General features: G+C 43.8%; 1 protein-coding gene across 1 annotated transcript; it reads left to right on the top strand.

Moving 5' to 3' along the window:
• The first annotated feature begins 937 nt into the window (after window positions 1–937).
• slc7a14b (solute carrier family 7 member 14b) lies at window positions 938–11182 on the top strand. The gene is made up of 8 exons (XM_076291312.1): window positions 938–999; window positions 4574–5111; window positions 5737–5973; window positions 7079–7296; window positions 8022–8168; window positions 9022–9230; window positions 9487–10385; window positions 10535–11182. The coding sequence occupies exons 2-8, from the start codon at window positions 4814–4816 to the stop codon at window positions 10903–10905; spliced, it is 2379 nt and encodes a 792-aa protein (XP_076147427.1). The 5' UTR covers window positions 938–999; window positions 4574–4813; the 3' UTR covers window positions 10906–11182.
• Window positions 11183–13165: the final 1983 nt, after the last annotated feature.

Below are 13165 nucleotides of genomic sequence, written 5' to 3'. Positions count from 1 at the left end.
CTGAGATCCACTTGAATTTCAAGAGGGTGGGGATGAGGTATATCATGTGGGAGCAGGGTGGGGGTTAATAAAAAAATGAATTTGTAATATTCCTTTTTTATCAACTGCAAAAAACATATAGCGGAGGGTTGTTTGCAATGACACAACTGTTGTTCGGTCTGACTTTTTAAAATTGTATGCACATGTCAAAGACTGTAAAGACCTGTCAACTCTGAAACTGGGTAGGCCTATAAACTGTTTTTAACACTCAAGGTGGAGTAGCCTTTGCATGATCAAGTAGACATATAGGCCTGTGCATTTAGAGAGGACACAGAGCGCCAGCATCATTAAGAGATTAAGACAAAATATTTTAATTGTTTCATCAAATCTACCTCAGGGAATATCTCTTTAGGACGAAAAACAACAATGACAGACAGACTTCACTGAGTTTGCGCAGCACAACAACACTCACGGATAGACTAGATTGTATTGAATAGGCGCAGCCTTTAAAATCCACCCAAACTAAGCTGGCTGACTGGCCAATGACAGCTCCTCATGTCATGACTGGTAAGAGGGAGAGAAAGTGTAGGTTTCCATAAGATCACAGCTGGGTTGTTCCCAAGTAAAGATAAATAGACCACAGTTTACTCTAACTCTCAGTGCAGCCTTAGCCTATAGTCAACATTTTCTCGACGGAAAATCAGCCTTGACTTTTCCCACAAACATAATTTAGCGCACGCACCGCTAAACGAGTTACACCAATCGTGTGGCTGCCTACAGAGCTACGCTGTGCGCCGTTGAAGCGTCATTGACGTAAGCAGTTACTGAATGGGGACATGGTGTGGCTAAATAATTTATTTAGCTCTGATCACAAAGACGGTCTCATGAATTATTCATGAAGGCTCGGCATCTTTCCACCTCAGCCCATCAGACTGACTGTGCTCGGATCCTTCCTGGACACCGTTGGAAATGGAGTTTAGTTGAACAATTGCACCATGATCATTGTATGGCGACACCTTGGTAAGTTTTTAGCATTTCTAATAAAGGTCGAGGGAATAAATGAAAAGTTAGGGTAATAATAGGAACCTACATATTAATTGGAAAAATACTGAACTATACTCAACTATTCAAAAATGAACAATGTTCCAAATAGGAGGCTATAAGTTTAGGGTGGCTCTTAGCTCAGCGTCATAGTTCATAGTTAGTGTTCACCTAAGTGTTCATAAACTTCTGGAGACGCACATTTCTAGAGCCGTCTGTTTATTGTTGTTCTTCTGAAGGAATTGTATGGGCAATGTGTAGCATATGTATTTTATTTCATCAACATAGAAATTATTTCTCTCAACGCCCAGGAAATGAAAACTGATCTTTCTCATAAATATTACATGTTGATTATGTCACAGTCGCTGAAAAGGCAAAACATAGTCGATGTTTTGAGTTGAAGGAAGTGTAGACTACAGGCAGTAGAATACCAATTCTGTTGGTTTGATCCTTGTCCATTTTATAAGTAGGGTGTTTGTAATGCTATTTTAAAAATCTCACCACAACTAGGCTTGCCTACTATAGCGTTTGCTATGGTCACTCGAACCCACCAGAAAACTGAGCTTTTAGATCATGTCTTACTCTTGTTGATATTTGTCTTGAATAAAAAATAATCAAACAAAATTGTTTTCCGGTCGCTGACCGCGGTACTGAAATTAAACGGCAAGTGGCACGCTGGCAGACAGCCGAGGCTACCGTAATGTAGTTCATAGACTATTTGTACTTTGTGAAGATTGGCGCGTTACTGTTATTTCATTTAATTGAACAGTGAGAATCCAAATATGGATGATCTAAAAATAGAAATAAATATCAATCAGATGTTTCTGTTCACTTCCCTGCTCTGCAATCCATCATATGTGCAATCCATTACATTTTAAACATCTGTAATGTATTTTGCCAAGGATATGGTCTGTGCAGCTTGACATTATGCATTTATTACGTTAAAATAGCCTAGACGGTGTGCTAGTGTATGCACACCTTTATGGCCACGACAGTAGATGAAACTGATGGAAATATAATCTTATATTGCTGAAGTGCATGGATAATTTGCTTTTCACCTGTTACTTTCTACTCTTGCTGTTCTTTCAGCCCTGATATTTTACTTAGATTATTGAAACTCATGCTGACGCATCCCTCTAACTTTGGGAATCATATGACCTTGTGATATTCTGAGAGGCGTTGTGTACTAGCCATTTTTCACCGCAAGGGAGAGAGGCGGGAGTGGATGTGTACTACTGAAGAGACCTGTATTCTCTGCTTCTGGATGTGCTCCAGTTCGTCCATCAGTTCTGAAAGCTAATGCTTCATGCAGGGACAGGAGAGTTCTAGGCTGTCATCCGCTGTGACTAAAATATATGCCTCTGTTTCCACTATGTGCTCAGAGGAACCAAAGCATTAAAATGTGTTTGTGGACTGGATTTGAAAGGTTGGGTGTCATTACTGCCAGTAAGTGTGTTCTATATTGGATGTATAAATGACCGTTGTTTGTGCTACCTGAGCCGAGAGATATCTAGTAACACTAGGCTCACCTTCACTGCCCGTACCCCCCTACCATACTGTAGATGCAGAATTTTTTTAAATTAAAGTCACAGTCTCCGTGGTTTTTGTCCTGCAATTCAGTTCTGGCTCTAACCAAAGGAGGTAAGAGCTTACAGCAGTGTCACTCTCCCTTTTCAGTGATACTGATCTTGGTCTCTGTAAACTCAGCAGTTGCCTTTTGTTGTGCGTGAGCTCTGATGACATGAGGGCTTTATAGCGAGCAGGGGTGCTCTGTTGGACGTGAGGGAGGGTTGACTCACCTCCTCCTCGTTGTCTGCAAGATCTAACCCCCCACCCCTCTTCATACCACCTCTCTCCTGCCTTCCACCGCCCACGCACTCCCTGTAGACCCCAGCTGTGACGTCAATGCTTTGTCTGCGCATAAAAGACAAACCTAATCAAATGGCCCCTCATCAGCCAAGGCCTTATGAATCATCTCCACAAACAACCTGTGTGAGCAAATAAATCCTCAGGCGTATCGATGCCCAGAACAGAGGCTGCCTAAATATCCTTACCATTGTTATGTAAATCAGCGGGTCCTTGGCACACTATTTGCCATATCTGATACCGCTGGGTTATTAGTCGGCTCCATTATATGTTCCATATGAATTGTAACTTGTTCACAGAATCCTTTTAGAATGTATGTGACTACAAGTCTGCAGTCTAAAGCCTTTGGACAAACTTCAAAGCTGAGAAATGAGCAGGTCACCCAATCAGAGTGAGAGACTGAGAGAGAGCTGATTACTGTAATTATAACTTCGCTAAGGAGAAAATGACTTGCTGTGGCAATGGCACTTGACTAGTGTGGACTACTTCAGCGAAGTGTTTCCCTCCCTCTGCCTCCCTTGTTAGTCGTGTGTGTGTGTGTGTGTGTGTGTGTGTGTGTGTTGGGGGGCAGCCTCCCTCTGCTGCTCACAGACGTGGCTGAGTAAAACACCACAGACTCTCAGCAGGGAGCTGAAGCCAGCATGCCAGCCCAGGCTACAGCTAGACACGGGGGCTGCCCAGTGTCCAAGCCTGTTAACACAGACAGGTCAGATACAGAGGTAATTACCACAGACCACGCTGGCAGCTTTGCTCCTGAGCACCCTCCTCAGACAGAAATCAGTCAGCAGCTGTATCAGTAGAGAGTCTGTGCGTGTGTGTGTGTGTGTGTGCGTGTGTGTGTGTGTGTGTGTGTGTGTGTGTGTGTGTATGTGTGTGTGTGTGTGTGTGAGAGAGAGAGAGAGAGAGAGAGAGAGAGAGAGAGAGAGAGAGAGAGATACACATTAGAGTGCTGGAGTGGAAAAAATAAAGATGAGTTGATGCTGTCAGCCAGGTGAGAGTGAACAAGATCTACAGAGTTGTGCTGATGAATGGAAATTGAAGAAGAGGAGGTTGAGGAAAATTGGACTGAGATGGGTGACAAATAAAGGCATAAAAGGAAAAACTGCTTTCACCAGATAAGCAAGAGAAGGAGGTTGTGATACCAAGGTTTCATCCATTGTAGTGAAACATTTAATTAGGTGTTAGGTGCCTTATTACTTCTAACTTATTTGCTTTCAGTGTATATGCATGGGCATGTGTGTGATAAAGAATAGTTTTCCTGTGAGCCATTTTTAAAAGCACAAATTGCATTTGTTGTGGGTCCATTATTGTGGATTGTTTTCCTGTGTGGCCCTTCATTCACAATGGACCACACTGCTAGCAAAGCCCATCTGCTTGTCTGCAAATCTAATGAGGCATAGCGCCATAGCAGCACACTGCATTCATAAATGCCGCTTTAATAGCCTTTTAATTGCCTTTGTTTATTGTTATGTCACCATGCTTGGTCTTGTGTGAATTGTGTGTTGGATTATGTTTTTCACTGCACCACTGTGCACAAATCAAAGCAAATCTTAAGGTGCAAAGATAGCTCTGAAAGCCATTTGCAGAAATCATCACGGTGTTCTGAATGCATCTTCTCCAGTGGGTGATTTAGCCTGTCCTTTGTCTTAACTCTTTGTCATCCTCAAATGTCTGTTTTTTTTATCAGAAGCAAGACAGAGCCCACTTTACCTGTAGAGCCATGCGGAAGGAAATAGTGATGGACCCTCTCTGAGAGAGAGAGAGAGAGAGAGCACAGGAGCCTGGTTTGGGGTTGGATATAGAGCAAACCCAGCATATGTAAATAGGGAGAACAAACACGGACGCAAAGTGTTCTCAATCGCTCCCTGATCCACCACTTCCATCCTGAGGGACTAAAGTCTGATCAAATACCACCTTGAGCGGAAAGATGAGTGCTCTTTTCGCCAAGCTGGACCCACGGCAGGTGGAGTGGGAGGTCTCCTGGTACAGCCTGCACTCACGCATGCTGCGCACCAAGCCCGTGGAGTCCATGCAGGAGGGCGCAGCGGACCTGCACGGCACCAAGCTTGCCCGCGTGCTGACCACCGTGGACCTGGTGTCGCTCGGCGTGGGCAGCTGCGTCGGCACCGGCATGTATGTGGTCGCAGGGCTTGTTGCTAAGGAGATGGCCGGCCCTGGCGTCATCTTGTCTTTTGTCATCGCTGCAGTGGCTTCCATTCTGTCAGGTAAGACCCTCCCACTGGTTCAGCTCTCAAACACCACCACAAACATTGTATGATTCATTGTATAGTTGTTAGGATGAAAGGAGTTGCAACATATTACATTTGGGATAAGATAGAAAGTTTGTCAGCAATGCCTATTTGTCACAGTGTCACACAAAGCCATCTCTGAAGTCTTCTGAAATATGAATGCCCTTAAAAAACAGCCACAGATACACAGATTCATTTGTATTGTCACTCAGGGGGGTCTCCTGCTAACTGTCCTCATTTCATTGATCTTTTTCATTGATCTGACCTAGGAGAATTCAGACTGGGTGTTCTTTTAAAAAAATTGTCTTAAACATAAACAGCATCAGCAGTGGTCTTGACTTAAGGCTGTGACATGCTCCTGGCTCTTTGTGCCGTGCACACGGTGCGTGATGAGAATTGCGTCATCAATGCGCATGTGGGGTTTTGTGTGCTGCCCAACAATTGGGACCGCGCGTCAATGACACATGTCTTTGACGCTCACAAATGTGCACAAAGGACCACACCACTTACTTTACACTGAACATGTTTTAAAAAGGGAATATATTTTTTTGAAAAACAAAGCACATTATTTATTATTCTCTCTTGTTGCTTTTCCACCCAGGGGTGTGCTATGCAGAGTTTGGCGTCCGCGTGCCGAAAACAACAGGCTCCGCCTACACCTATAGCTATGTGACAGTGGGGGAGTTTGTGGCCTTCTTCATCGGCTGGAACCTCATACTGGAGTACTTGATTGGCACGGCAGCGGGGGCCAGCGCTCTAAGCAGTATGTTTGACTCCTTAGCCAATCACACCATTAGCCGCTTCATGATCAACAACTTGGGCACTCTCAACGGCCTGGGTGAGCATTCACATGGGCTTTAATGCCATTCATTTTTATATTATATGGGGTATTTACATGGTACATTATTTTTTGTTATTATGTTATATATTTTTTATTTACATGATTGTATGCCAGTTACATTAATTGAATAATTGTTTAATGCAACATTTATAGACCAATATGATGATTTAACTAGATGTACAAGGTACAAAATATGACCACCGCCCAGTCCACCGCCCTCAATACTAGACGAAAGGCGCAGACGCCACACTTCACCTTCACCGCCCAGTCCAGCACATTTTTTCCACAAAAATAAATCACACTGAAAGGCCTATATGATTCTAACTGTCTCACTAAATTGCATTATCCACACTCAATTCTCACTGGTATCTGCTAGACAACAAGTACCAAAACATGATTAGTTCATAAATTTCACATGTAAAATTCATTTTATACAACCCCATCTCCATCTTGCCTGTTCATAATTCTGAGAAATTCTTGAATTGTGTGCATGTACATGTTTATGTTATGTGTGTGTGTGTGTGTGTGTGTGTGTGTGTGTGTGTGTGTGTGTGTGCGTGCTTGTGTGTGTGCCTGCGTATGTGCCTGTGCATGCATGGTACATATGTCTACTGTGTGAGTATGTGTCATACGTATGATTACTGTGAATGTATGTGTGTGCGTGTGTATCTGTTTGTGCACATGTGTGCACATGAAATGGGTTAACATGACCCCTGGAGGCAAACATACGGAAAAAAATGGTCATCCTAGGCCCTACAGTTCTCACGATATTCACAGAGAACTGTGTCTGCCCTACCCTCCTTTTGGGGGGTCCAGTCCAGCGGGGGGGCTACAGATCAAAACGAAAAATGACGGTTCCATGCTATCCATGTGAGGTTACATGCCCACCAAGTTTCGTGTACCCCGGTCTTACAGTGTCCCGGGAATCCTTGACGGAAATTTGGGCATGCGAAAAAAAAAGAAAAAAAAAATCTGACTAAACCTATATGACCGCCGCTTCGCTGCGCGGCGGTCATAATAATACAGAGCAGCTAACATCCACATGTAACAAACAAAAGTGAACAAAGGCATTCATGACTTGACGACTTTCTTGTTTAAACAGGCAAAGGTGAGGAGTCATATCCTGACATGCTGGCTTTGCTCATCGCCATTATAGTGACTGTCATTGTGGCTCTGGGAGTGAAGAACTCTGTGACCCTCAACAATGTGCTCAACATAGTCAACCTGGTGGTGTGGGTCTTCATGGTGATCGCAGGCCTCTTCTTTATCAGTGGGGCTAATTGGGACGGAGGTAGATTTCTACCCTACGGCTGGTCAGGGGTAAGAGAATGTCCGACACCCTCACGTCTATAATGCTCGTGCCAGATCCTGTCGAAGTGTCCTAATCATCTCTACATTACACTACTGAATAAGTTAGGGAAAATAACTTGATCCACTTTCTGTGTGATAATACTGAACTTTGGAATAATTAGTCAATTATAATTAAAATGTCACTGATGATATTGCACTTTACTACTGATAGCACCCTGGTGCTAATGATACTGCACTTTACTATTTTATAACTTAGAGATACTTGGTATTGTGTATTGTTGTTGTGTGGGGGTGAGGGAGGCTTTAGTGATCCTGTTGTTGTCTGTTGTCTGTGGTCTGTTGTCTGTCTGTCTATCTGATGAGCTGTATGGTGCAAGAAGAATTTCTGAAAGGATCAATACATGTCTATCTATCTAAAGCAAGACACTGAACTCCAAACTGTGACGTGCTTGCTGGCACATTGCATGGTAGCGTCCACCATCAGTGTATGAATGTGTGAGTGAATGTGAGGCATTACTCCTTAAAGCGCTTTGAGTGCTCAGAGGAGTAGAAGAGTGTTATATAAATGCAATCCAGTCTCCACAGTGTCCTTGTCACATTTCATGTATCACTGTCCTGTCTAAGGAACATTTATATAAAGTCTTGAGACCTTTAGATGTTTGTGTTGTCACTTCTTTAATTCCACGCTTTCGGCTCCTCTTCCTTGCTTGTAAACCCCTGCTGGGTCACTATAGGTCATGCAGGGTGCTGCTACTTGTTTTTACGCCTTTATTGGGTTTGACATCATCGCCACCACAGGGGAGGAGGCCAAGAGTCCCAACACGTCCATCCCGTACGCCATCACGGCCTCCCTTATCACCTGCCTCACTGCCTACGTCTCTGTGAGTATTCACTACTCCCCCTGCCCCCGACACCCACTGAGGAACACTGGGGAACATGCAGCAGCCTGAAATGTGTGTGTGTCTGTGTGGGTGGGTGGGTATGTGTGTGTCTGGGTATGTATGTGTGTGTGCATAATATAAAATATGTTTACATGCGTGTGTAGATTTGAACAACATGGTAAAAGAGCACACTGGCATTTTTATGTGCATGCTATATGCATAGAATCTTCATAAAAAATGTCAGTGTGCTCTCTCTCACACACACACACACACACACACACACACACACACACACACACACACCTGCCCACACACACACAAACACACACACACACACACACACACACACACACACACACACACACACACACACACACACACACACAAGCAAATAGGGATATTGATTATGGAAGTTTATATGTTATAAAACCATAGCTTGTTATAGCAAGTAAATGCTGCAATATTATTTGGCATCCAATCAGAAGTAATCGTTTTGGTCTTTTTTGTGTGTGTTGATTGCCTAAGGTTTCTAAGGTTTCAGTATTGAGACTTGAGGCTCTGTTAACTGTAGACTCTTTAAATATTGATGTGGTAGCCAGTTCTACCTGCATATTTTCCACTGTAAGAGGTTTTCTTTTTTCATCTGACTTTTTCTGGACAAGAAAGTTCCCTTTAAACAACACTTTTAAAACGTATAATGATCGTGAAGCACATACAAATCCATAACTCTAGTAAAAGCATATGTGATGAATTTAAAAGTACTTTGGGTTTGTCATATTGTTATGTCATCACAGTCCAAAAGACTATGACAAATATACAGTTTAATGTTTCTTGTTCTGTAATGTTTATTTAGGTTAGTGTTATCCTGACGCTGATGGTGCCTTATAATCTGATTGATGGCGATGCCCCACTAATGGAGATGTTTGCTATTCATGGCTTCATGGCGGGGAAGTATATAGTGGCCATAGGTGCCATTGCTGGTCTCACCGTCAGTCTGCTGGGTTCTCTGTTCCCAATGCCACGGGTCATCTATGCCATGGCTGGGGATGGCCTTCTCTTCAGGTGAATAGGGATTCTTTTCCATATGTGGGATATGTGTGTATCAGTATATGCATATGTGTGTGTATGTTCCATCTATTTTGCACATGAGATTAGTATTTGATATTTGATTTGATATTTGGTGTTACGGATAACGCATTGCATGACAATATGAATACAACATGAATACAACATTTGCCTGTATGCACATACAGTATATGCACATGACGCACTTGAGAACAGTCTGCCTGGTCATTCACACAGTCCAGTCATACCTCAGGTTCTTAGCCCATGTGAGTCCCTACACGGAGACGCCGGTGGTGGCGTGTGTGGTGTCCGGCTCCCTGGCGGCGCTCCTCTCCCTGCTGGTCAGCCTGCGGGACCTGATCGAGATGATGTCCATCGGCACGCTGCTGGCCTACACGCTGGTGTCCGTGTGCGTGCTCCTGCTGCGCTACCAGCCTGACCAGGCTGACTTCCAGGGCCACGGCGGCTACCTGACGGGGGAGGACGACGACGGCAGTGTGGGCAAGACGAGGAAGGAGGGGGTGCTGGCCGAGTGTGAGCAGGAGGCATACCAGGGTGGTAAGGATCACCACGACGACGACGACGACGACACAAACAACACCTGCGGCACCAAGAACCTGCCGGGCAAGGGCGATGACGAGATGCTGATTGACGGCTCAGACCCCTTGGGGTACCAGTCCGACAGCTCGGGCTACGGCATCAGTGGAAAGAACCTGGAGGGGGAGGAGGTGGACAGCGCGCCCTCCTCCCTGCTCAAGAGAGTGCTGGGGCCCCACTACTACACCCTGCGGGTGCGGCTGGGCCTGCCCGACTCCAGTGACCGACCCACGCCAGCCACAGGTCGCACAGTCACCAGCTGCGTCCTCCTGCTCTTCGTCCTCACCTTCCTCCTGTGGTCTATCGTCATCTACGGCCTGGATCGAGAGTCCGGTGGGGCCCGCTGGGCCTTAGTGCCGCTGGTCGGGATCATCGCTTTCAAGATGGCCGCTCTGCTGGTGATCATCCTACGGCAGCCTGAGAGTCGCAAGAAGCTGCCGTACATGGCGCCGTGTGTGCCCTTTGTGCCTGTGGCGGCCATGTTGGTCAACATCTACCTGATGCTCAAGCTCTCCAGCATTACCTGGGTGCGCTTTGCGGTGTGGTGCTCTATAGGTATGTGGCTCTCATACGTATGCTTTATGTATTATTTTTGTAAAGATGTTTTGCTTTGAATGGCCAAAATATGTTAAATGTTTTTTTTCTTCAAGACTGAATAAAACTGAATATATTTCTAAAGGTTTAGCTCCTATGCTTCCTGACAGGTCTGCTGATTTACTTTGGCTATGGAATGTGGAAGAGCTCTCTGGAGCTGTTTGCCCAGGAGGAAGAGGCCCACGCCAGCACTTACCAGTGTTTTGACGCAGGTGTGGACGACAGCTTCACTGTGGAGGAGGACTCCCTTCCTCACGGTGATACAGTTGAGAGCCCGTATCAGGGCTGGGGAGGGGAGGAGAGCGGCTATCAGAACCAGAACCAGTGCCAGGAAGAGCATCAGTACCAGCATGGGTACCAGTACGAGCAGCAGCCGGGAGTTGACAGCCACAGGACCGCTGGCAAGTCAAAAAGCAGAGGCCGGACCAGGAAAGGCTTTGAGGAGCTGGTGGATGATGATGAGGAGTATTCACCTGAGTGAGTGATGAAGGGCAGTGATGTTGTCTGTGTTGGTTGCAGTTACAGTTTGCAATGTGCTTTTTTTATGTATTTGTTTATTTTCCCTTGTTGATGTGGCTTGATTTGTGTATGCCTGAAAAAGAGTGAGAGGGTGTTGTTGCTGTATCTGACTCTCCTTCTCTTCTGTTATCTGTCACCAGGAATAAGAAAAATTAGACAAATTGAAAAGTTAGAGATTCCATTAAACAGCATCAGAAAGGACAAAACTCTGAACTTTAAAATAGTGCCTTTCTTCTCTCTGTGTGATATAAAGACTTATTTTTCACTCACAAATAAAATATAATATTGTAAAATTGTCTAAGGACCAAATGTTTGTCAGATGTGTGAAGTACCTTTGTGCTGCTATACTTGGTATGGTATTTGCAAATACAACATTATTTGCTGTAGGTTCAACAGACTATGTGCAGCACATCTGCCCTGCAATTGTTTGTCATCTTTTTGAAGAGAAACACTATTTCAGGCATCATATGAAACATAATGATATGTGTGTGTATATATATATATATATATATATATCAAATGCAACAAAATCACTCTGGAGATCAGAGAAGATTAATGTTTTTATTTGTTTTCTGTAAACTAATGTATGGGAATGTATACAGAAATATAGCTTCAAATACAATCTCTTCTTTGATTGTTTCTCTTCTGTCACAAGAAACCTTACAGTAATGCAAACCTACAGCAATCTTTGGATCAGCATTCGTATGTCATTTCACAGAGTAGTCTAATCATTATGATTAGATTTTGTGGCAAGTATGGAATTCATTTCATATTTCCTGTACAAAACCATGATGAAGAGAGAAGAGGGATTTGATGATTGTTGACTTTTCTGTTCTTCAGTGGAAAAGGTGGTTTACATTTCATCACAGATACAACTAAGGCATCATTTAATGTATTCTATTCAAAGGTGTATGAACTGTTTTCGTACTGTATGTGGCATTAGCCTATAAATAAAACGGCCCCTTAGAATTATAAGGTTCTATCTGACATTTTTGTCAAAATTGAGTTATTGACATATTCTTATTCTGTGACACCTTAAAAAGGTGAGGTGAGGTGTTTCTTGTAGTTATATATGTAGTAGTATGCATTTTTGGACATTATATCTAAAAGAGGTTTGTTCCGTTTATCAGTATAACTGTATGGAATTCTAAGACTTTAAAGCTCAATATCTCAGAACTACTCAGAAGTAGATAGAATCTTATAATTTTAAGGGGGCAAAAACGGAACAGAATGAGTATATTTTATTAAACACAAACCTTAGTCTGGGAGCCATTATCTGTTATAAACTGGTAATTTATGGGTTATGGGATGTTTTCAAAATGAGAGATTACACATCAGGAGATTAGTCATGGTTATTAGGCACAATTTTAACGGATTACATGTCATCAATCCCTTTTAAAATCACATTACATGTGAAACACAGGGAGAAATACATCTGTAAGGACTGAAGAAAAACATGCATGTTCTTCATCGCGTCTCTGTTCTCCAAACAGTTAAGGTAAATCAGCAGAGGAAAGCACTAGAGTCTGTGTAATACGTATCTGTGACTCATGCAATCATGTGGTTTGTGCTTTCGTGTGTGTGCGCGCGTGAGTGTGTGTGTGTGATTCAAAGCGAGATATCGATTTCCTGAGGGAGTGTGAGCAGGAAAGAGAGCAGAGCTGCCCAGGAAAAAAAACCTCGAGGAGCCACCTGGACAGCTGTTTTTCAATAATGTGGTTTCCTGCCTCTCTAACATATGCCTCGTTTAAATCAGACACGTGTGCCCCCAACAGCACGAGGGGAAGAGCTTTCAAATCAGTTGGGGGACAGGGATGCATCCCTGCCTTGTCCCAGTCATTTCCTGGATGACAGTAAGGCAGTACGAAGAAGCATGATAGGATGTAGTGCTCATGCATAAATGTAGGATTTTATAACAGGAAAAAAAAGAACAATATCATACAGGCAGGGTGCGATTTGTAGGGGGGGATGGTTAGGATTTCCCCCCCTCTGTTAAATAATTTTTTATCGTCGGGGGGGACAACATTTATCCCCCTCTGCCCCTCATATTGATTAATGCTACTTCATATAAGTAAAGCCCTGCAACGTGAGAACAGTCTAAACGCACCGTCACCGTCAGCACTGATGCTGCTGACACAATGCTGCGTGATAACTTAATTTGGCCTTGATCGTGCAGGACATTTCAGAATGTCGAGTGTGTAATCCATCATAAATGGCTATAG

This window comes from Alosa pseudoharengus, unplaced genomic scaffold (assembly GCF_046254945.1).
Source record: "Alosa pseudoharengus isolate Yale_2024_CS ecotype anadromous, Long Island Sound unplaced genomic scaffold, YU_APseudo_1.1 YU_APseudo_1.1_scf_18, whole genome shotgun sequence".
NCBI classification, from domain to species: domain Eukaryota; kingdom Metazoa; phylum Chordata; class Actinopteri; order Clupeiformes; family Clupeidae; genus Alosa; species Alosa pseudoharengus.
Note: the sequence above shows the minus strand (reverse complement) of the source record. Positions and strands in the feature narration are given on the sequence as shown.